The following is a 22,431-nucleotide window of genomic DNA, read 5'->3' on the forward strand; positions in this document are numbered from 1 at the left end:
TGACTTATCGGCAAAAAACCATTAGTTGTCAAGCATTCCCTAGGAAATGCTACCAAAGACTCACAAGAAAAGCCCACATTCTTCCAAGAAGAGCAATGAGAAGAGTCATAGGCTTTTTGCATTACTCTTAGCTACTACTTTGCCTAACTGGTATTGTTTGTGCCTATTTTTTTAAATAAAGTTTTTTAGATGCGGTGTTTCTTTTTTTCCTGCTCCGTGTGTGGGTCAGGACCTTGAACTATGGATATGACTAATCTTTCTGTTTCCTCAGATACCTCAACCTCCACTGTCCCTACCACAGCAGCAGACAGAGAAAGGGATGCATACATCACTGGCGTTCCAGTAAGCCTTCTTGGCTCTGATGAGGACTGGTGTGTCTGGAATTGGGGTGTACTTGTCCTTCATCTTTTCATACTGAGTCTTGTACTTGTTCTAAGAAATAAAGATAGGAGAAAGAGACAACATTAAGTTCAAGTGTCTTCATCCTTCACCATCCACAACCATGTCACAGATCCAACCTAGGCACACAGTGTATTGTGCTCGTTAGCAGAATGGCCCCACCTCCTGTTCTTGGTGCTGCTGAGCACCACTTATAGCCGTGAGCTCTCCTGTCAGAGGCAGTGGGTGAGGGATTTAGTGAGCTTTTTTCCTTTGGCCCAGTGCCTCCGTGCCAAATTCCCAGCCTACCTCGCTGACCAGGTCCTTCACGTCTTTGGCATGCTTCAAGGCTGTGGTCTGGTTTCCAGCGTGGTGATGGGGTCTCTCTTTGGTGGCAAGTTCAACATATAGATACTAAATAATCAGAACAGGGATCAGATGTTATAGAGATAAAACATTTTTTTTTAATTTACCATTTAGTCTTCTCTATTCAGCAGGCGTGCACCTGTCGTCTTGTTTTTTGTTTGTTTGTTTGTTATATGTGTTTCTGTTCATTTGTTTCTCTCTATGTCTCACATCTGGAAACACATTTGCACTCCAATTGTCTAATAACCTTATTGCTGAGTACAGTTTAATCTAAATCCATATAATAAAGAATGCAGATAGAAGAGGAAGAGGATTCTGACAGAGCCTTCAACATATTCCCCCCCCCCATTTTTGCCTGAATGCATGAATTGTAATTTTATTTGTCTGTGGAAAATACATAGGTCCTATAGAATAAGTCAAGCAACTTGTTTTCACTGCCTGTAGTCCACAGACTATTCATCCAATAACAAAAATTGAATAGAATGAGAAAAGAAGACATGGCATTCACCTGCTCATGTAAAACAAACCATGGTTAGGATGAACCAGACAAACACTGCCTCTTGAAATTAATGGGCATGCAATTGCATCAAGGACAACTTATGCTACTGACCAGAAGTGGTTAGACACACACAACCGCCCCCTGTGAAGCCAGTGTGGCAGGTTCATGAATCTTTCTTTATTAACTTTACCTGACTCTGAAGCTTCTGCCCTCGCTTGGCTCTTAGAAGATCAGGTGTATCAGGAATCGAAGTGAAGATTGACTTCTGCTTCTTGCCTTTAGCTCTGTACACCAGCTGGAGATAAAAAAGTCATCACCATCATTTCTGCTCTGTGGACAGTTCTCGCAGATGCCTTTATTACTTATTTCATGGAAGAAGCAGGAGCCATCCCACTACAACAATCTGTTTCTTTCCGATAAACCAATATTTTGTTTACCTCCCTGGGCTTTCTTTACTTTTTCCCCCTCTTTTATCAAAATACACTCTGTAGCTTGTCCAAAATTCACGCCTCCTGGTGTGATCCTGGTTTCTTCTTACCTGTCCCTTCTAGGGCCCAGTTCCAACAGTTATCCCTTCCCTTCCATGGCCTTCAACCCTCCAGTTTCCCCAGCCGTCTCCCTTCATCTGCAAACAGACTCAAGTCTCTCCCTTCATTTTCCAGCCTCTACCACTGACCTTGTTCCTCTTTTTTACAACCAAGCAGACTATGCGTTTGGTGGTCTCCCTCTCCCCCCTTTCTCAAACAGTTTAATAGCAAATAAACAAAGGAAGGTACCAAACTTAGCAGATACAAAATGACTTTTTGTCCATATGTCGGTGTAATTAAAAGAGTTAGGTTCCCCATTGGGACAAAAGGAAAAACACACACAAAAGGAGATTCTTTTTAAATGCATATTCTCTTATTCCAAACTTGTAACATTTTTTTTTTTAAATTCACTATACAAATTCTGTGATCAGGTCAGAAAAGTGACAAGGGCTCTTCTTGCCTTTTTTAAAAAAAAACCATTGAAGTAAAATCCATAATTTTCTACATGGTACAATGTAAGCTGAGGCAAAGTGAGATCAGTTGACTTGCTTAGACGTGGTGGGCACTCTGTAATTAAGGCAGAAAGGAGATCTCTGCCTCGTGTAGTTGCCTGATAAATGCTCTCTAGAGGAACACATCCTTACCTCACTCAGATGTGTCTTCAGTTCTTGCACTGTTCTGTATTCTGGAGTGTCTAGCACCACTTTGTATTTGTCTCGCATCTTCCTTGCATTATCCGTGTACAGGTAATTAGACTAACAACCAAAAACAGAACGGAAATAAAAGTTGAGTCATTCAAGAAACTGCATGTTGTGGTCACACAATGTCTTTCAAATGGCCGATGTGTGCCAGTCAAGCTGAGCCTCCATGTGCCCTGGAGGCCTTCCCAGGCAGGGACAAAAGCCATTGTCATCTATCTAAGCTCATTGCCTTGTTAGGAGTCATGGTCATGACTTGATGAAGTGGGTTAATGTCAAATTTCCCCTTAAAAGTAGCTGTAGGCAGAGATTTTCTGCCCAGCTCCTTGAAGCTGAGTAGGGGTGGCCACGTGTTGTGAAGACGGGCGGGCACTCACCCAGAGCTTCCGCAGGTGCCGGGAGCGGACCATGTCAGGAGTGTCCATCAGGAAGCAGCCAATTCCCTTCAGGACCTGCAAGTCCTCTTTGTATTTAATCTGTGTGGCCAAAATAGAAAACATAGCTGGTCAGGGGCAAATAGAAATCAAGAAAAAATAAGTCAGAGTAGTATATATATATATATATATATATATATATATATATATATATATATATATTTTTTTTTTTTTTTACTGATATATCTTTCATTTTGATTCAACACATCCATCTTGGTACCCTTAGTGTGTTTGCATGCAAGTAAATCACAGATTTTGAAATTTAAATCTCTAACCCTGATCTGAGGAGAGGCCACAGCTATTATTTTATGACTGCATTGATGGGAGAGGGGCTTAGATGGAATAAAGTGATCTTTTAGGAGAAGGAAACATCCAGGGAAGAAAAAGAAACAAATGGTAGCAGGAAGTTGCTTAAGGGGGTGGGAGCAGGGATGAGCAGGAAAAGATACTAAACATGAGCTGAAACAGAGGCCACCTAGAGAGTGAAGAGTTGGTAATAATTTGGGGTTGCATGAAGAATGGCGGCCAGCAATTCTTGCATTTCCCAAGTGGTCCTCCTGCTACTGTTTCCAAAGCTAGTAGTAAAATGTGGGGTCCTGCCTCCATACTATTTCACCTCCAAGCCGTACATTCAGTTGAGAGGTCCTTAGAGGAAAAGACTGCTGGCCGGCTTCACTGCTGAAAGAAGCCATCGTCTCCTAACAGTGTTCCAGAAAGACCCCATGAGATGCTTACGTCACTGGTGATGTCTCCCACATAACGGCAATGGAGCACTTGGGGTGTGTATGGCAGCGAGATCATGTGACCCTGCATCTTGAAGAAGTCTGATTTGTAGATCAGCTAAAGAAAAAAGTGTCCAGAAAAACTCATATTAGTGACTGAATGACTAAATGAAAGACAGGTTCCCTCGCCTGTCTTCTCTCCTAAAACAATACCCACCTCACTGACAGCCTCCTGTGTCTTCTTGACCTGGCGGAGCTCAGGTGTGTCGGGGGTTGTGTGGATCTTATCTTTGAGTTTGTGGTACAGTTGTCGATACAGCCTCTACATTGGAAGAAACACCATTTCAGGTGGTCAGTGTGGGATACTGACTGATCGATAAGCAAATATTAATATTTGCTCCACAGAATCCGAATTCACAGTACCTCGCTGGTAACATTGTTGACCCTCCGGACATTGACAAACGGAACATCATTGGGGCCAAGTGTATACCCATTTGCCTTGAGGTGTTCATAAACTTCCTTGTACTTGAACTGCAAAAGCAAAATCAGAATGAGATTACGGATGGGTAAACAAACCGAAAAGAGCTGTCACTTGCATTTGAAAATTAGCCTCTAAGCATTAAGTATAAGGAAAAGTCATTGACAAAATTTCAATAACAGAGTCTAGAAAATTATTTTGTTGGCTAGTAAAACCAGATCCAGAAAGGAATAAAATTAGATGTTGCCTAGATGAAATCTGTTTGTATGCAGTCATGCAAAATGAAAAAAAAAACAAAAAACAACCCTATATTTTTAGCCACAATATGGCTAGTAAATTAGGAAATGCGAAGAAAAAATAAAAGACTAAAGACTGGTGGATTGTTTTACAGATTGACATTGGACTCTCACTGGCCAGCAGATTTGATACAAGGAACTATGAATGGCAACATGGAAGGGAGAGCTTATTCTCCAGGTGATGGCTTATTCTTGGGTCTGGTTTGAAGGTCACAGTCACTGGCATAGACTCAATTTCCCTAGGCCTTGTCCTTTGGGTAAATGGTATGAAGTCCCAAGCTGGCACTTTTGAAAAGTGGAGAAGGTGGGTGACTGAGCTAACTCCAGGGCAAGGTACAGGTAGTGGGAAGCTATCTATCCCTCTGAGCTTTCTATGGAATGGTACAGAGGGCAAATAGTGAGGCAAGTACCAGGGCCAGCAGCCCAGCAAAAAGTTTTTTCTATTCAAAGAAATATACAGGGATGTTGTATCTTTTTCTTTTCTGAAATATATTTATATTGATTTCAGAAAGGAAGGGAGAGGGAGAAAGAGATAGAAATATCAATGATGAGAAAGAATCATTGATCCGCTGCCTCTTGCATGCCCCTTACTGGGAATTGAGCCCACAACCGGGGCATGTGTCCTTGACTGGAATTGAATCCAGGACCCTTTAGTCTGCAGGCTGACGCCCTATCTACTGAGCCAAACTGGCTAGGGCTGTTACATCTTTTTCAATGACACACTGCAGAAGACAATACTGACGCCACACATCAGTAGTGAAGGTATGATTTAAATTTCCAGTACTTGGCTTGGGATTGTCTAGGATGCTCTGTGCTAAGGCTAGCAGGAATAGAAGCATCCTGCAGCCATGAACCCGGAGCCAAGGTAACTGAATCGCGCAGATGTAATCCCACAGGAATCCTATGCTAACGCACTGGACTGTGCACACACTGATGACCTAAAGGAGCCAGCCAGTTCACAGCGCCCCGGGGAAATGTGCTGTCTCCCCTGCTCTGCTCTTATCACTGTATCATGCTGAACCTGTGGGGTGGGGCTGGGGGGATGAGAACAGGCTATTCATGAATATCAGTGCCCCCTCTCACTTCAGACCCCATCTCAATGAGGAGGAGAGCACTCACATAACTGCTCATGTACTGGGTGTCCTTGGAGTGTTTGAAGTGCGGAGTGTCGACCGGAAGCCTGTATCCAGTAGCCAGGGAGCGCTTGCCCGCATCTCGGTACAGATTCTGCCGAATGAGGAAGAAGGTTAAATGGCACCTACATCTAATAACCGATCTAAGTTAAACAAGTCACATCCTGTTCATGTTAGGTTTTCAATTACATAGTTAAAGTACTATACTAACTGAATTAATTTCAGAAAGAAATTAAATAAGCTCTAAGAGGCAATTAATCAAATTACTCTTATTGGGTTTTTTTTAAAGAGAGCAATGAATGCAGAGATTTATAGAAATTAATCCTTCTATGCTTCTTAACATATGCCCAGTTGACTGCATGCTAATTAGCAAGAATTTGGGTTCAGTAGAGAAAACAGTCTACCAAGTGCCACCTCTGTTCTTCACCACACTCTCAGGTGATAGTCAAGTTGCCACCAATCTTGAACACAGTCATAATTATGAAGCACATAATTATAAAGCATATCTCTCTCCCCTGCCAAACACAGCATTAATGTCAGACTATGAAGCGAGCAGGATGCTCATATTCCTGGCAGAAGGTGGAAGGAGTTTCTGTCTCTCAGAGGAACTATAAGAATAAGAACAGTATTTAAAATGTTAAAAACCTAATTATTCCTAACGGTCAACATAGGAGCATAGCACCATCAGGTAACACAGATTAGAGATCTTACACGTGGAGTGGAGTCTACATTCTTTCCTTGTCTGAGTTTCAACAGAAATTTATAGCTTTATCGCCTATTGTTAATAATCTTTCATGATCATATGCCTTGTCTTTCTCATCTTGGTTTTAAGCTTTTTGAGAGCAGAAATAGTAGTAGGTTGGCCCTTTTACTTGTAACCTGTAAACATTGCTCCCAAAACGCCCACTGTATGCTTAGAAAGAGCTGGCCAGTCAAGAAGGAAGACAGGCTATGCACTGTTTTTTGTTTTTTCATAGCTCATGTGTTTGGAAGAGCGTGTACGGTATGGAACAGCATTTACAATGTACAAGGTCAGGCTGAGAAGATGCCCACGCTGAGGGGCTTTGGCAGAGGCCAATGACCCGGCCTCTGTAAGCTGCATCCAGGACACCTGTCAGGCACTTTGTAGAGTTCTCCCAGCTCACCTCACTCTGGAGCTTGTATGCATGAAGAGCCCGGTCCAGATCCACGGTTTTTGTAGTTGGAGCCACTTTGCCTCGGACACTATGCACATAGTCGTAGTGGTAGACAGCCTGGGGCAGAGAGAAAGTGCACGGACTCAGACAGACTCTGGCAGCATTCATTGTTAGGAAGAAGCCACGTAAAAGGAAACCCAAGTCTCAGTCTCTCTCTCTCTCTCTCTCTCTCTCTCTCTCTCTCTCTCTCTCTCTCTCTCTATTTTTTTTTAAAGGCAGGGTAGCCTGCGTCCCTATGCCTAAAGAATTCTATCTGATATGTGACTGTGCCTTGTCCAATAAGACCAGAGCCAGGGTGTGGCCCCAGACTGAGAAATAAGTGGAAGGGTTGGCTCAGACATTAGCAGAGGAAGAGAGGCCATTTTAGCACTACACGTTCAAAAATAATAGGTCCCAATGTTCTAAGTCACTGGTGGGATGATTTTATTTATTAACCCGTGGAGTCAATAAAAAAAAAAAGCAGCATTGTGCTTGTTCTTCCTGCTCTATAGCAGGCACAGTAGTGGGTGCTTTTCATCCATTTTCTCATTGTACAGATAAGGATGCTGAGACTTGGAGGACTAAATGCTCTTCCCAAGCCTCATTGATTGGTAGAGGCTGGACTCCTTCTAACTTCAGAGTCTGCTTCCTTCTCATTCTACTTAATTAGTTTGCTCTAATTTATTAGAACTTCTAGACTTGCTCTTGATACAAGGAATCAAAAAGCATTTTGGAAGCTTTAAAACAACAAGCATCGTATAGACTTAGGTCACTTACAACCCCACCCCAGGGAGTTACCTGAACCCATTAGGTTTTAGGAAACAAGAGCAGAATCTTTTTTTATTTTTCAACTAGAGTTCGCATTCAATATTATTTTATATTAGTTTCCAGTGGAGAGCAGAATCTAAGTACTTCCTTCCCCAGGGAGAAAAAGCCAGGCACTGCCCAGGCGTGGTGTTTGCCACGTCTGCTTGAATGGCGGCCCCTGTCTTTATCACTGGCCATTGTCACAGCCCCAACAGGCACTTACGTCACTTATTTGTTTCCTGCTTTGGACAGCCTGGACATAGACTGGCGTATCCATGACCAAGTTGTAGTCATTCCTTGTCTTCTTCATGTGAGCTTGGTACTTGATCTGCCAAGAGGAAGAAAATAAGCCTGTGTTACACCATTCATGATATCGGAAATTGCTGGTTTTCACCAAAGTTTTGGTGATTGTTTTTTTTTTTTTTTTAACTCCTAGCATTTACATTCACCAGCATTTATTCACTAGTCCAGGCTGTGTTTAAAGTTTATGACAGTCAGCGTGATCAATGCTTATGGTCATATGGAACTTTTAGGTGTTTTGACAATTGCTTTTCTAATAATATTTATTTTCTTACTAAAATCTTGAATACAGTATTGATCTTCCTAGCAAATCCTCTCTTTGCCAGTAGATCCCATCTATAGCATCACAAACTTCTAACAAATTATATGTTCCTAAAATGACAATTACGTGCTCATTCACATATACAAAATAGCCCAAAAGGTAGAGAGAAGAGCCACATGCACCTTCTCCTCCAGAGAACAATGGGATAGCTCAACTGCATTGTTGAATAGGAATGCCATATGCACTCCTGAGAAATGGTTGCTTTCAATGGCTTAGCATTTTCTCGAACATTTTCTCTATCCTTACCATCACTTAAGACACAGCTGGCCTGTGACAGTGTCCCTAGTTTACATAGTACTCTTGCCTTGACACTAGACTATGAAAAGAAGAAAACACATAAAAAAACAAAACAAACAAAAAAACAAACAAAACAAAAAAATCAAGGCAAACTCACATCATTGCGCAGATCATAAGCGTGCTTGGCGTGGAGAATTTCAGGAGTGTCCCAGACATAGCAACCAATGCCTTTCAACCAGTTGAGGTCATCCTTGTACACAATCTACAGAATTGAAACAGATGAAGGGGATTGGCAAAATAAAATTTGACCATAATTTTAACACCAAAGACAAGGGGAACCCTCTGGACCGAGGTTGATTTTGTGGATTGAGAAGCAAACGTAGTGAGTCCAAGGGGCCATGGAAACATTGGCACACAGAGCCCTGCTTCCAGTGGTACCTTTGAGTTCCAATGGGACCCATGGGTATATAGGAAAGCAGTGTTAGGGAAGGCTGGGTATATAGGGAAGCAATCCTGGGAGGAGGCTGAGGTAAAGAAGTAGGTGAGTATGCTTCTCTTTAGATTAGGAATCAGGGGCCAGGAGGGTGGGCCTTCATGAGCAATGCACTTACGTCGCTGATCTGATCTGTGACTTTCCTGACATGACTGTTGACTTGCAGGTCGGGATGGCAAATCCACTCATGGAGGTGTAGGCGGTAATCAATTTCACTGACTTTCTTCTGAGTATCCTTAGCAGTAACCAACTCTACCATGTCGGGCACAATGTTGATTTTCATCTTGTTCTTTTCATAAACGGACTTGTACAGGCGCTGTGAAGTTAAAGCGACATGCCACTTACACAGGAAATTGTGCACAGAATCATGGCAATATATGACCTTCTAATATGCCTTCTAATACACTTCTTACACACCTGAGAAGTCACGGTGACCAGTTTACAGCAATCAGTTGGGGGAAGGGCAGGGACTGGAATTTCCTGACACTTTCTACAGATTTGTGTGGGCTGGAGATGCAGCTTGGGCTGAAATAGCCCTTAGCTCTTTCATATGTACTCAATCAGAGCCATATGCACTGTTTAATAGAAGCAGTTCTGATTTACAATAGATGACTCGATTACTTGGCTTCAGTTTGAAGTAAGGCCTTTGAGATTACTTACATCAATGTTATATTTGCCAACTCTGAGGCATCGCGCTGTATTTGGGTCATCATCAACACTTCTTGGTAAGGTATAAAGAGCTTTGAACTTTTCATATTCTTCCCGGTATTTGATCTATAGTGATAAAGCACAAAGAAAGAAACATCATTTGGGAGAATAATGCATCCATCTTTTCATAAGAGCATGAGACTGAATAAGAAGATCTCATCTCTGAGATCCAGCCAACATGGGGTCACCACTTCTCCGAGACCCTTTCCTCATCTGTGCATGGTCATACCTGCCCAAGTTTCCTGAGGCTTAATCCAGACTATAGCTGAAAGTACTTTCTAAACTGTAGAAAGCAATACAACTGTAGTTACTGTTTATAATACTTCTATGCCAATACTAGTACTGCTGCTACAACTCACTCATTTAAAAGATTATGTAATTTTAAAATAATCTCTTGCCCTGGCCGGTGTGGCTCAGCTGGTTGAGCATTATCCCATGTACCAAAAGGCCACCAGTTTGACTCCCAGTCAGGGCACATGCCTGGGTTGTGGGCTCAATGCCAGTAGGGGGTGTGCAGGAGGCAGGGGATAGATATTTCTTCTTTCTCATTGTTGTTTTTCTTTCTCCCTCTCCTTTCCTCCCTCTTTCTTAAATCAATAAAAACATATAAAATAAGCTCTTTTGTAATGTGACTTTGTTTTTCTTAATCATAAATGAGAGGAAAGATGAGTTCAGGAATTTCTTTATTTTTAATAATTGACAAACCTGATGCTTAAGAGACACAATCTTTGACTTTCACTTTGTACAAGGGTTTCCACATATACAGTGCAATCAACTTCTACAGAAAATCCAACTTTTAGTTTGTAAGTTGTATTGCCTATTAATTAATGCTGCATGACTTCCTGAACTAGGAGGCAAGGCCCTACAGAGACTAAGCTATCTCCTAGCACACGATCAAACAGCAATTCCCTCACAGCTCAGAACCCCGCGTCTCAGTGCAACAACAGGGGATAGGAGTATTGGTGTTAGCATTCTTGCAAATCTCTTCCTTGACTAGAAACCAATCAGAATTTTTTAGAACATTAGTTCACATGTTCCTTACAGCTAACCCATTCCTCAATTATAAAGAAGGTAGTATTCAAAGGCACCTTTAAGAAAAAAACAAAAACCTGCTGTTGGAATCCTTCTTTTAATGGGTTAATTTCTCAGAGTCCCACCTTGTTCCAAAAACAAGTTGCCAAGAATCCTGCCTCTGTGATTTTTCCATGACAAAAACGAATAGATGAATGAATAAGCCTCTCCTAAGTTTTCTAAACTACTATCTACAAAGCTTCTTTTCCGAAGTGAAGAGAGAGAGAGAGAGAGAGAGAGAGAGAAGAGAGAGAGAGAGAGAGAGAGAATTTGTGTTGACTTGCAATATAAAATGAATTTCTCACTGTGGGTCTTGATAAAAAAAAGTTATGAAAAACTGGTCTAAAATGTTACATAAAATGTTCACAATTAAGGGAAAAAGTTTCTAAAGAGATAAAGTTCCTGAAAGAGAACTGGGTTTATTAGAACTGCAATGAAGGTTACAGGAAATTTCATAATAAAAGGTTTTACTTAAGAACATTTTAGGCATAAAGGGTTAAAAGTCACAAGACTTTATACTATATTTAAACAGCCCACGTGATTTAGAATTTTTTTTTTTTACTATCATGTCTATACCTAAGAAAAGTTGTGCTTTAAAAACGTAGAATTTCAAAAGTTTTAAACTTTTATATATTTTATGGTTATGAAGATAATGATTTACTTTTTAAATCCTTTATTCCAGAATGGTGTGATGAACAGTTATACCATTCACTGGTTTATTTTTGTACTACAATCCACATAATTCTATTGGAAGAAAGCCTATTATTCTGTATGGCATATTTTGCCTTCTGTCTATCCCCACTCCTGAAACAGTATATCCAGCTAGGTCATTTGCAGGCAACCAGCCTAAAAGGCCACAGCTGTTTCTTAATACAGGTGTTTGTGATTCTCTCTAGACTTCAGGGCCCTTGAGAAGGAGAAATACTAGTAAGTGTCCAGCGTCTGTGATGGCTGAGCGCCTGGAATTATTTGCTGGTGACATACTCCTATGGAAGTGCTGGGAATACTGGGCAACATGTGTTTCAGCCAAAAAGATCCTGGGGGTGGTGAGCTGGAGAGGGCAGGAAGTGGGTGGCAAGCCTATCACACGTGCAGTGACTTACATTGCTGGACAGGTCCTTCTGGTTCTTGGCATGTGTCAGGGACATGGTGGTGGAAGGCAGGATGTAGCTGGTGGCTTTCACCTTTTCCCAGGCCTCCTTGTACAGGTTCTGCGGGGGGTTAAAAACCTTCTTGTGAATATGGGAAAATACACTCTGGAAAGCTTCTGAGTAGTAGATTTCCCCGTTTCTGTCCTTCTCAGACATGCCCTAGCAACCTCCAGATCTTCTCACTCTGGAGGATCCAAGTGCCCCTAAGTGAGTAACTGGTTTAATGCCATGACAATAATTTCGTAGCCCATTATTTTGTTCTCTAGCGTAGTACCTATCACAGTTTGATAGTTACCAGAGTTTTTGATGCCATGTTCATTCCCCATAGGTCTAAGAATTTCTGGAGGGTGAAAACCACTAACATTAAAACACACACACACACTTGTTTATCCTCTCCTACTTTTATGTAGCTAGTGAAAGCTCAAAATACATTTGTTTCCACTCCTACATATTCATTTATCCAGGAGAAATGAAAACTTATGCACACACAAAAACCTATATGCAAATGTATATAGCAGCTTTATTCATAATTTGTAAAATCTGGAAACAACTCCAATTCCTTTAACTGTGAATGGATAAACTAACAGTGGGACACTCATGCAATGGAATAGCATTCTGCCATAAAAAATAAACTACTGATTTATGCAGCAATGTGCATAATATATAGTCATTCTGCCAAGAGAACGAAGCCAGGCCAAATGTGTATACACTATATTTTCCATTTACATGACATTCTGTAAAAGTTAAACTTTAGGAATAGCAAACATATCTGAGGATGCCAGGTGAGAAGAGTGGGGCAACAAAAGAGAAATTTGGAAGGGATACAGAATATTTATGTGTCTGGATCGTGGTGGTAAATACATGACTTAGTGTTTATCAAAAGCCACAGTACTATATACCTCAAATAGTAAAATTTACAAATAATAAGGAAGGAGAACTAAAATGGAGTATGAACTGTAACAAATTTTATATATATATATATATATATATATATATATATATATATATATATATATATATATATATAAAAGTCTAAGTGATCATCTAACCCAGCGTTTTTCAACTGCTGTTCCGCGGCACAGATGTTGCCTGGTGTGCCGTAGGTGCAGACAAGACAAGAATTTTATAATTTTTCACTATTTTGTTTACTTAATATTTCATAATAAAGTAATTATAAAATACTTTCTTTGTGTTTATTTGATTCCTATTCAAGAGAATTACTTTATATATAGTCAATATAGGCACAGAGTTAAATTTTTTAACATTTTCTAATGGTGGTGTGCCTCGTGATTTTTTTCATGAAACAAGCGTGCCTTTGCCCAAAAAAGGTTGAAAAACACTGATCTAACCATTCCACAGTAGCTATTACACACAATGACCAGCAGGGGCAAGATGCTTTGACAGGTAACTATGATGAGCACTGACCACCAGGAGGCAGACACTCAACTCAGGAGCTGCCAAGCTGTGATGACTTGGCAGCTGTGGTTCTGAGGTGACACAGCCGGAACCCGAGAGGAGCGAGCCCGATTCTAGGGTGCAGCACCCGAGAACTGCCCTCTTGCAGTCCGGGACTCCTCAGAGGATGTTGGAGAGCTGATTTGGCCCAATCTTTGCAGGCCAGGCTGAGGGACCCCACAACTGCACGAATCTGAGCACCAGGCCTCTAGTTATATTATAAATGGGCAATAAGACTACAGTGGTGGAAGTGGGGAAGAACACAACTAATTTAGGTTATTTTGGAAAATGATATTTTGACAAAGAAAAAATTGAGAAGTAATCAGATTGGAGGAGACTAATGAGGCATGAAAACTAAATACAAAAAGTGGGATCCTAGATTCTATCTTAAAAATTAAAGGTACGTTAATGAAAAAACTGGTAAAATCTAGATAAAGTCTGTAACATTCTAACAATGATAATTTCTTAGTTTTGATTATTATACTACAGAGAAAAAAACTGAGGGAATTCTATGTACTATTCTTGAAATTGTTTTGTAAATCTCAAATTATTTCCAAATGAAGCTTTTATTATTTTTTTTTATTTTGCTATTTCTTTTTATTTATTTATTTTTTTATTGATTATAGTATCACATAATTGTCTTCATCCCCCCATTCCAAATGAAGCTTTTAAAAAGGTTTGTTGAATTAATCAATTTAGAAGAGTTTAAAAAAGGGTTTGTTTGTTTTTGGTCTATAAGCCACTGGTCACTAGAAAAGCCAGAGGACATGTTCAGGATTAACAAAGAATAGCTCCAACAGTACCTGCCTGCCACATGGAGGAAGTTGCCGAATTTGTGTCAACTGTATGCAATCATGCAATATTCAAATTGGGGCTCATCTAGTTGCAACAAAGAGGATTTATGAGCTAAAGTAGGAATTTGAAGGTCCAATAAAAAAACAAAAACTGGACAAACCTTTGGGAATAAAATTCCTACCCTTTTATGTTTTTATTGTCTCCAAAGCTGGAGATGGGGGAGGAAGGAGGTAACTCAAATGAGAGAGGAAAGAAAACTCAACTCACACTGCTATAAAGATCCTTGAGATTCTTGGTTCTGTCATAATCCACTGTGTCCAGTATTGTCGTATACTTGTCCTTAGTCTGATGATAATTTTCTTTGTATCTCACCTACAGATAAAGAAAGATGGGTTAGTCTTTTCTGCTGTTGAAAAGATGTAAAGACAAATGAAGGCTCGTTCTGGAAGGGAAGATAAGCAGGACGCACCTCACTGGCATTGATGCCGCTCTGAACAGCAGTCACGTAAACGGGAGTGTCTGTGACCAGGTTATAATTCTGCAGATTGTCTTTACTTGCTGCCGAGTATTGTATCTGTGAACAAAAACCAATGTCTCTATGAGGGTAAAAAAGGGGTGTGCAGTCAGATGTAGCAGCTTGTGTCAACTTAGATGTGCCTTATTCTTAGGCTGGGTTTCTGCTAACAAAGAGGCGACCCTTGGGTGGTCCTGCAGATTTTGGGTGGCTGTCAAAACTAATAGCTTCTCCTGACCAAGAGTCAGGTCTGGATCTTTTCTGGGCCTCCTTCCTCATTTTGCCGTCTTTCCCATGCCTATACTCCACTCTGAGGGCAGCCCCTCAATTTCTCTCTCTCTCTCTCTCTCTCTCTCTCTCTCTTTTTTTTTACACCAAGCAACTTACATGGTTCCAGCCCCTCAATTTTGACATTCCGCTAGTCTGCTCTATCCAAGCTGAGCCATATGCTAGGAGATTTCCCAAATATCCATGTCTTCACTACAGAACTTACATATCTACAGTCAAAGCATGCATTTGTATTCCACCATCTACACGTTAACTTGATCAACTAAGGTCCTGATGCTTAAGATAGTTTACTAGGAAACACCTGCCAGACAACGTTCTGTTAGAAACATCTGATGCCTTAAACTACTGAGAGACTCACGCTGAGAGAGTCAAGCACCAGAGTAGGCCAGCAGGAGAGGTGTGACTGGGCAGTGGACCTTCGGTTCCCTTTGACCATTCATTGTTATAACAACTTTCTCTGCCTGGGCACCGGGACAACCTGGCTAAACCCCACTGAGAGCACCATGAGTTTCATTGGTCCACAGCCAATGAGTCCTTCTAAGAAGATTGGCTTACCTGACTCTGAAGGTCATACGACTTCTTGGCTTGGAGGATCTGGGGTGTATCCCAGACATAGCATCCAATGCCTTTCAACCAATTCAAGTCATCTTTATACACATTCTGCAAGAAAGAAGAAATGGCGAAAGTTATAGGTACTCAATGAATTTGCAGTGGAATGCTTTGATAATTTCTGACCAGCTCTAGGCTGTGCTTGGTGGTCATAGGGTGGACTTCTCAACAGCTGGGAGCCCTGGCCTAACAAAGCTTAGGAGGAAAACAATAGCTAAGTTTTAGTCTAGTGTTAGACAGACTAAATATTGAACATGGATATCCATGGCTCAGAAGGAATTCTTACACCAAAAGGTGGCTATTCATGCCACTTTGTGTTGAAAAGCACCAGGGTTTATGAATATAGGGATAATTAAATAATTAATGTGGGGAGAGGGGGACAGGGCAGGCTGGGTGAATCCTGTAATTAAGTTAAGCTGCAGGAAAGTCATACATCACTCAGGATCTCCTGTGCGTTCCGGGCCAGTACAATACTAGGTTCTTCTGGGAGAGACGTCCACTGGTGGAAGTAGTGGCGGTACTCAAGGTCGCTCAGGATGTACTGGCACTTTTTGGCCAGCACGTGGTTCATCATATCATTGGGGATGTGAACATTTGCTTTGGTGTCCTCATAATGTTTTCTGTAGTTCAACTGGAGAAGAATATTTTTTAAAAGACAAAAATAAGAAAGGAAGACGTACATTATCCAGATCAATCTCTTACGAGTTTCATTTCCAATATAGATCAGTACCTTTAGAATAGACTAAGGTTAAACAAACATACTATAATAGGTTCTTTTGTAAAAATTTCCCATGATTTTATAATGCAAGATAGATAGTGACCTTATTGTCAAACACAGAACCCTCACTGTGAGTTTGGTAATGAAGGAGAGAGCGAAAGGAGGGTGGAAGACTCAAAATAGGCGAAGACACACACGCTAAATGACAGGGGTGGGACAGGACTGATTCATTCCTCCCCACCCCACCCCCAGCTAATCTCGAACCAAAGGGCAGATCAGAAGTAAAGAGCTTTGCTCACCGCACTCCTCATCTTCTGGAAATCCAGGCAGTGAACCACACTGGGGAACTCACTGATTTCTTTTCCAGCCAGGTAGTGGCCCTTCTGCTTCTCAAACGTCTCTTTGTATTTAAGCTGTGAAACAGGTACAATGTTGAGCACCACTGGGATTTTCTAATCAGCCCTCGTTCCTCCGTGTAGACTCTCAAGTCTCTGAGAGAAAAAAAGTCCTACTGACCTCACTGTTCACATAGTCAGCGTGCTTGGCTCCGACAATGGGGATGTAGCGTTCATCCAAGGTATAGCCGTAGGCCTTGGTTCCCTCCCAGGCCCCTTTATACAGTATCTAGAACAACAACAAAAAATGTGTGTCGACAAAAGTTTACTTCCAGATGCCACCAAAAAGAAAGTGGTAAAATCAAAGTAAAAAATTTATGTTTAAAGGCAAGGCTTCGATCTGTGTTTAAGCCATTAGTGTATCTACCTAGGAACAAGGTAGAGTCTTTTGGCTTGTTGGAAATGAAATCTACAAACTCTGAGGCATTTTATAACAGAGGTTAACTATATTTACAGATCTAATAAAAGCAAAAACCAATTTGCTCCTAGAGATCAAACACACAGGCATACTATGTGCACACATACATTGTCCTTTAAATTAGCCGAATTAAAATTGGAGGGCAAGTCCTCCATTCCTTGGCTGGAGATGTTTGTACATGACTGCTGAAAAGCTTTTTTTGTCTTTTCTCTGATGGTGGGTGCTCAGTCCTGTGTGCACTAGGAGCTGGTACAGCACGTGTTACACTATTTGTGGGTCTGTTCCTCTCACTTGTATGAATTCTTGAAGGGCTTGTCTCATTTGAGTTTTAGCTCCTCAGTGCCTCCTACAGCACCTGGCATATCACAGTAGCTCAAAATATACCAGGTGAATAAATGCTACATGCTCTGAACAATATGCTACTTTTAATAAACAAAATTAATACAGTTGGTGTACTAGATTTCCTTTATAAATCCATTTGTTCATAAAATCATCCAAGAAAGTGAATACTGACAGGAGCATAAAGTTAGGAACTGAGTTGTGTATCACATAAAATAGAACTTACGGTACTGTAGAGTTTTCCCATGTCTTTGGAGTGGGTGATATATGGTGTCTCCGGAGAAAATATATACTTTCCCTTTATTAATTTATTAAATGTTTCTTTATATTTTATCTAAGGAGAGCAAGCAAAACAAAACAAAACCTTTGGTTACTATAAATGTATATTTAAAGTTTCATAAAATCTACCTAGTTAGATAATAATCAGGCTATATTTAGAAATTAAGATGGACTGGAGATTAAAATTTCAGTCCATTTCAGCTAATATAATTAAATAACTTGGACAAAAATGTGGATATTATCTAAAAGCGAGCACAATTATACACTTATGGGTGGCTTTTAAGACATTCCCTCCCAAAGACTATCTTATAAACCCTCCTCCCTCAATTTTCTTACAAACCAATCTGTTCCATGATAGATAGGCTTCCCAGTCTATGTACCTCATCATACATAGAGCAAACTTACATCACTTTGATTAACTGAGTTAAACTTGGCCAAAACAATCTCTGGAGTATCTTCCACACTTGTAAAATTAGGATAGTTGTCAAGAGCAGCCTTCTTATATTTCACCTGCAGAGACAGAGATGAAGATGGGTCTCCCCCTATAAAGTACCCATTCCCACAGGGCAGGTAAGGAGGACAGGCAATTAGGTAAGAATAACAGGCTCTGTGTACCTGATTCATCATTTCTTGGTTATTAGTAACCCTCACATGCTCCACTGAATCCAGGGGGATCCAGCCAATGCCTCGGAGCCATTCCAGGTCGGCTTTGTAGACATTCTGAGAACAGGAAGAGAGATACAATGTAGGGGAAATGACCGGACACAGGGTTACAGACAGCAGATTAAAAGCAAAGTTTTTTCAGCATTTAAAGGATTTCAATCTTTTGTAGCTGTTGTCTTTTCCACTCAATCATGATTTCGTCTGTACACCTGAGCAATAAGTCTTGAACCTCTTACTATGAACGAGGAACCTCCTTCCAGCCAAGCCTGCCTCTACATTTCCCCACCGAGTTCCTGGATTCTCCCAGGGCACCCACACGGAAGGATGAGGAGTTGCTAATATGATTCAAGTTCCACAATGGTCTGTCTGCTGAGGCTCAAGTTATTAGCAACTCTCAAGTCTTTTCTTTTACTTCCTGTTTCTGTATTGGTAGTGATGAGACCTATGCAGGGTTAGCTCCTTCGTGTGCCTGAGCATCATGTCAATGCATTGTGGTGTTTATGTTCCTACAGACAGCTGGTGTCGGGTAGAGATCTTGATTCAGGCCTCAGTGCAAGGTGGCCTAAGCCATATGATCTACCCTAGCTTTACCACACTCCAAATGAGAAATTCTGGCCCTCATGTGGCTCATCAGTATTTTGCATCCATTTTGCTTTGATTCCTTGCAAGCAACTGCTTCATTAATGCCTTGAAGAATGAGATGTTTGGCAAAGCAAGAATGGGGCCTTCCCAGGGCCTTGACTATTCTATCATGCAATGTTGTCAGAATCCCAACTCAATTCCCACCCAAGCCGATTATTATTTTAAATCAGTTGATAGTTTTTTTTTATGCAAATGTGAGTGAGGAGTTGCTAAGGCAATGGTTCAAAAGCAGCAGATTAAACAAAAGAAAAAAATGAGGTTGAAGTTTACTCAGAATGCAGCCAGTAGGTGGTGCTGTCACTCATTCACTGCTCTGATCATGCTCTACTTCATTTCTAGCTTCAATTACTCCCGGGAACAAACTAAATATTTATGGCTCCAAGTTCCCGAGAGTGGTGATCCCGGAATGCTACTTACAATTCTCAGGGTATACTGTGTGTTTCTAAGTAATTAAGAAACAAAGGTCACTTACATCGCTCTGTAGTTCATAGGCCTTCTTGGCCTGAATCACATCGTTTTGGTCAGGAAGACATGTCCATTGGTGCAGGTAATTACGGTAATCGATATCACTGATGAGGGTCTGCCCTTGCTTGGCGGCCAACACCGACACCGTGTCAGCAGGTATGTTGATCTTGGCCTTTGTTTTATGATAGTCCTCTTTGTACAGTCGATCATTCTGAATCTGGCCCGCATGCTCAAACCACACTAGGTGAGGGTCATCCCTCATGGTCGGCACACCAACATAATGACCTTTTTGCTTTATATGCTCAGCTTTGTATTTCAGCTGGTGGGGAGAAGCATGGAGATTCATTCCATCAGCTTTGATTAGCACACAGGGCAAAGGGGATGTTGGCCATCTTTTTGTGTCACAGCCAAACCCCAAGAATAAATAACAAAAAACATTGAAATAGATAAATATTGAAAATATCAAGTAAAAATGGGGGGCGGGGGCGGGGAGGATTTCAATCTGTCTTTCTTGGACCAGCATTTTATATGATGTGGTTTTATCCTGTTATGTGAATAAAGGCACTGATTTTAATCACATGGGGGGGGGGGAAGTCACTTGTTTTCTAATTCTGGCAATATTTTATTTGAAGGCCTAGCAATCGTAGGAAAACCAGGGAGAAGAAGGAAAAGTGAAGATGGTGATGGATGTTAGCCAGACTTGTGGTGATCATTCCATGATATGTACAAATACCAAATCATTATGTTGCACACCTAAAACTAACACTAAAATTGTCATATATATATATATTTACCACAATAAAAAATAAATTTAAAAAGTAAAGAACTCAAACGATAGCCTTTGAAGAAGCCAGGGATTGGGTGTGTGTGGGAGGGGGGCGGGGGAGGGTGAAGACTCCCAAAGCCCATGGGAAAAGGATCAGAAGGGAGCAGGTGCTCCCACCACCCCTTAGCTTAGCCACGGTGCTATGCCTTAGCATAATCAGCATAATCGGGTTACCCCACATGCAAGGCCCAGCCTTTGCAAAGTGCACTTATCACAGGATGAATTACCTCGCTCTGAACATCACTAGAATGATGGGCGTGAACAAACGGCACAGCATCCGGAGGCAAAATGTAGCCCGTGGCTTTCTGTTTCTCCCAGCCTTCCTTGTAGAGGTACTGGAAGACAGAGGGCCGCACAAAGGGTCACACACAGAGTCAGAGTGAAGGGAGAAGTCGTGTGCAGACAGCTCCATAGTCCCCCCCCCCAGAGTCCCAGGCATCTGAGTACCACCGTACCTGGTCCAGTATCCGGGCTGCCTCTTGGGCAGTGTGCAGCAGGGGGGTTTCTGTGAGGGTGTACTTTGATTTGGTGTCATTCCAATCTTTTCGGTATTTAATCTGGAAACCAGAGGCAAAGGGCAAATGAATTGATGTTAAGAAAGCATAACCTAAGCCAGCGTTTTTCAACCGCTGTTCCGCGGCACACTAGTGTGCCGCGAGATGTTGCCTGGTGTGCCGTAGGTGCAGACAAGACAAGAATTTTATAATTTTTCACTATTTTGTTTACTTAATATTTCATAATAAAGTAATTATAAAATACTTTCTTCGTGTTTATTTGATTCCTATTCAAGAGAATTACTTTATATATAGTCAATATAGGCACAGAGTTAAATTTTTTAACATTTTCTAATGGTGGTGTGCCTCGTGATTTTTTTCATGAAACAAGTGTGCCTTTGCCCAAAAAAGGTTGAAAAACACTGACCTAAGCAAACTAGCGTCAGTGATCTATCTCAACGATTAAAATCTGTGTCTCAGACGAGGATTACATGCTGAGTGTGAGTAGGTGGAAAAGCTTTGGAAACGACATCTTCATGACTGGGCAATCTTCGAATGGCAGCCAAGTACTTACGTCGTTTAGGATTTCACCACTTTGTTTCGCTGTCACATAATCGACTCTGTCATCCACAGGAGTAAAGTTCAGACTTTCGATTTTTGTGCGATACTTATTCTGCGGGAAAGAAAAGAGCTTTTAGACAATCGTAGTCACTGGTCCTGTGTGAGCTGAGAAAGATATGCTAAATTTAAGGATCCTTTTCTACTAGACACATAGAGCACCATATTTGAATGGCATCTTCTTGGCAATTTGGCTTCCTTCTTAGCATTCATCCATCTATTTATTTATTTATTTAATTACTTATTTATTTATTTATTCAAATATTTGTATTGATTTCAGAGAGGAAGCGAGAAGGAGAAAGAGATAGAAACTTCAATGATGAGAAAGAATCATTGATCGGCTGCCTCCTGCATACCCCCTACTGGGGATCGAGCCCTTAAACCAGGCATGTGCCCTTGACTGAAATGGAATCGGGAACCTTTCTGTCTGCAGGCCAGTGCTCTATCCACTGAGCCAAACCAGCTAGGGTCTTGGCATTTTATTTTGAACAAAAGACTGGCTTCTTATTTCTGCCACAGGTTTTAAAGTATCAGGTTTGCTTAGCTCCCAAAGTCATGCAATATATCATCATATATATTACATGTATCATAATACTCAATACATTTTTAAAAAACTAGACAAAGTTCTTTCAAAGTATTTTCCTGTTGCTGAAAATATAAGTTTTTCATATGTACAATTCCAAACATAATGAGTGTGCTGGATATTATATTATGGATTGATCCCATAGTATCATAGCAACAGCACAGGATTATTTTGGGGGAAAGAAAGTATGCCTGGCTCAAATGACAGCAATTGAAATTGTTTAAATTGCTGATAGGTAATGACTAAATTTTGGCTTGTGTATTTTTTTTTAATGCTCACCTGAAAATACGTTTAGATAGAAAAAGGGGGGGGGAGAAAAGGGGGGGAGAGAGAGAGTGAGAGAGAGAGAGAGACATCGATGTGAGAGTGAAACATTGATTGGTTGCTTCCCATATACATCCTGACCGGAGATCAAACCTGCAGTCTTTTGGCACACAGGATGATGCTTTAATCAACCGAGCCACCCAGCCAGAGCTTGTGTATTTTTTGTTCATTCTCTTAAGAAGTGTAGCAAATGGCAGGATAAAACGTTAGA

At 41.0% G+C, this 22,431-nt stretch overlaps 1 protein-coding gene across 19 annotated transcripts in view; it reads right to left on the bottom strand.

Annotated features, from left to right (window-relative positions):
• The window catches only part of NEB (nebulin), a 181,156-nt gene that overhangs the window by 44,338 nt on the left and 114,387 nt on the right, over nt 1-22,431 (bottom strand). For all 19 annotated transcript variants that reach the window (XM_084892858.1, XM_084892857.1, XM_084892856.1 and 16 more), the window contains exons 88-115: nt 21,270-21,368; nt 20,657-20,758; nt 20,429-20,536; nt 19,383-19,694; nt 18,221-18,325; nt 18,011-18,115; nt 17,553-17,660; nt 16,691-16,798; nt 16,474-16,587; nt 15,890-16,087; nt 15,403-15,507; nt 14,515-14,619; nt 14,313-14,417; nt 11,748-11,855; nt 9,526-9,639; nt 8,984-9,181; nt 8,530-8,634; nt 7,737-7,841; nt 6,677-6,784; nt 5,518-5,625; nt 4,048-4,155; nt 3,842-3,946; nt 3,638-3,742; nt 2,846-2,944; nt 2,415-2,525; nt 1,434-1,538; nt 688-792; nt 328-432 (exon numbers count right to left, since the gene is read on the bottom strand). In XM_084892858.1, coding sequence (XP_084748984.1) covers nt 328-432; nt 688-792; nt 1,434-1,538; nt 2,415-2,525; nt 2,846-2,944; nt 3,638-3,742; nt 3,842-3,946; nt 4,048-4,155; nt 5,518-5,625; nt 6,677-6,784; nt 7,737-7,841; nt 8,530-8,634; nt 8,984-9,181; nt 9,526-9,639; nt 11,748-11,855; nt 14,313-14,417; nt 14,515-14,619; nt 15,403-15,507; nt 15,890-16,087; nt 16,474-16,587; nt 16,691-16,798; nt 17,553-17,660; nt 18,011-18,115; nt 18,221-18,325; nt 19,383-19,694; nt 20,429-20,536; nt 20,657-20,758; nt 21,270-21,368 — 3,363 coding nt within the window. The remainder of the gene's footprint in view (nt 1-327; nt 433-687; nt 793-1,433; nt 1,539-2,414; nt 2,526-2,845; nt 2,945-3,637; nt 3,743-3,841; nt 3,947-4,047; nt 4,156-5,517; nt 5,626-6,676; nt 6,785-7,736; nt 7,842-8,529; nt 8,635-8,983; nt 9,182-9,525; nt 9,640-11,747; nt 11,856-14,312; nt 14,418-14,514; nt 14,620-15,402; nt 15,508-15,889; nt 16,088-16,473; nt 16,588-16,690; nt 16,799-17,552; nt 17,661-18,010; nt 18,116-18,220; nt 18,326-19,382; nt 19,695-20,428; nt 20,537-20,656; nt 20,759-21,269; nt 21,369-22,431) is intronic.

This window comes from Pipistrellus hanaki, assembly GCF_964339955.1.
Source record: "Pipistrellus hanaki genome assembly, chromosome: 8".
Taxonomy (NCBI): Eukaryota; Metazoa; Chordata; class Mammalia; order Chiroptera; family Vespertilionidae; genus Pipistrellus; species Pipistrellus hanaki.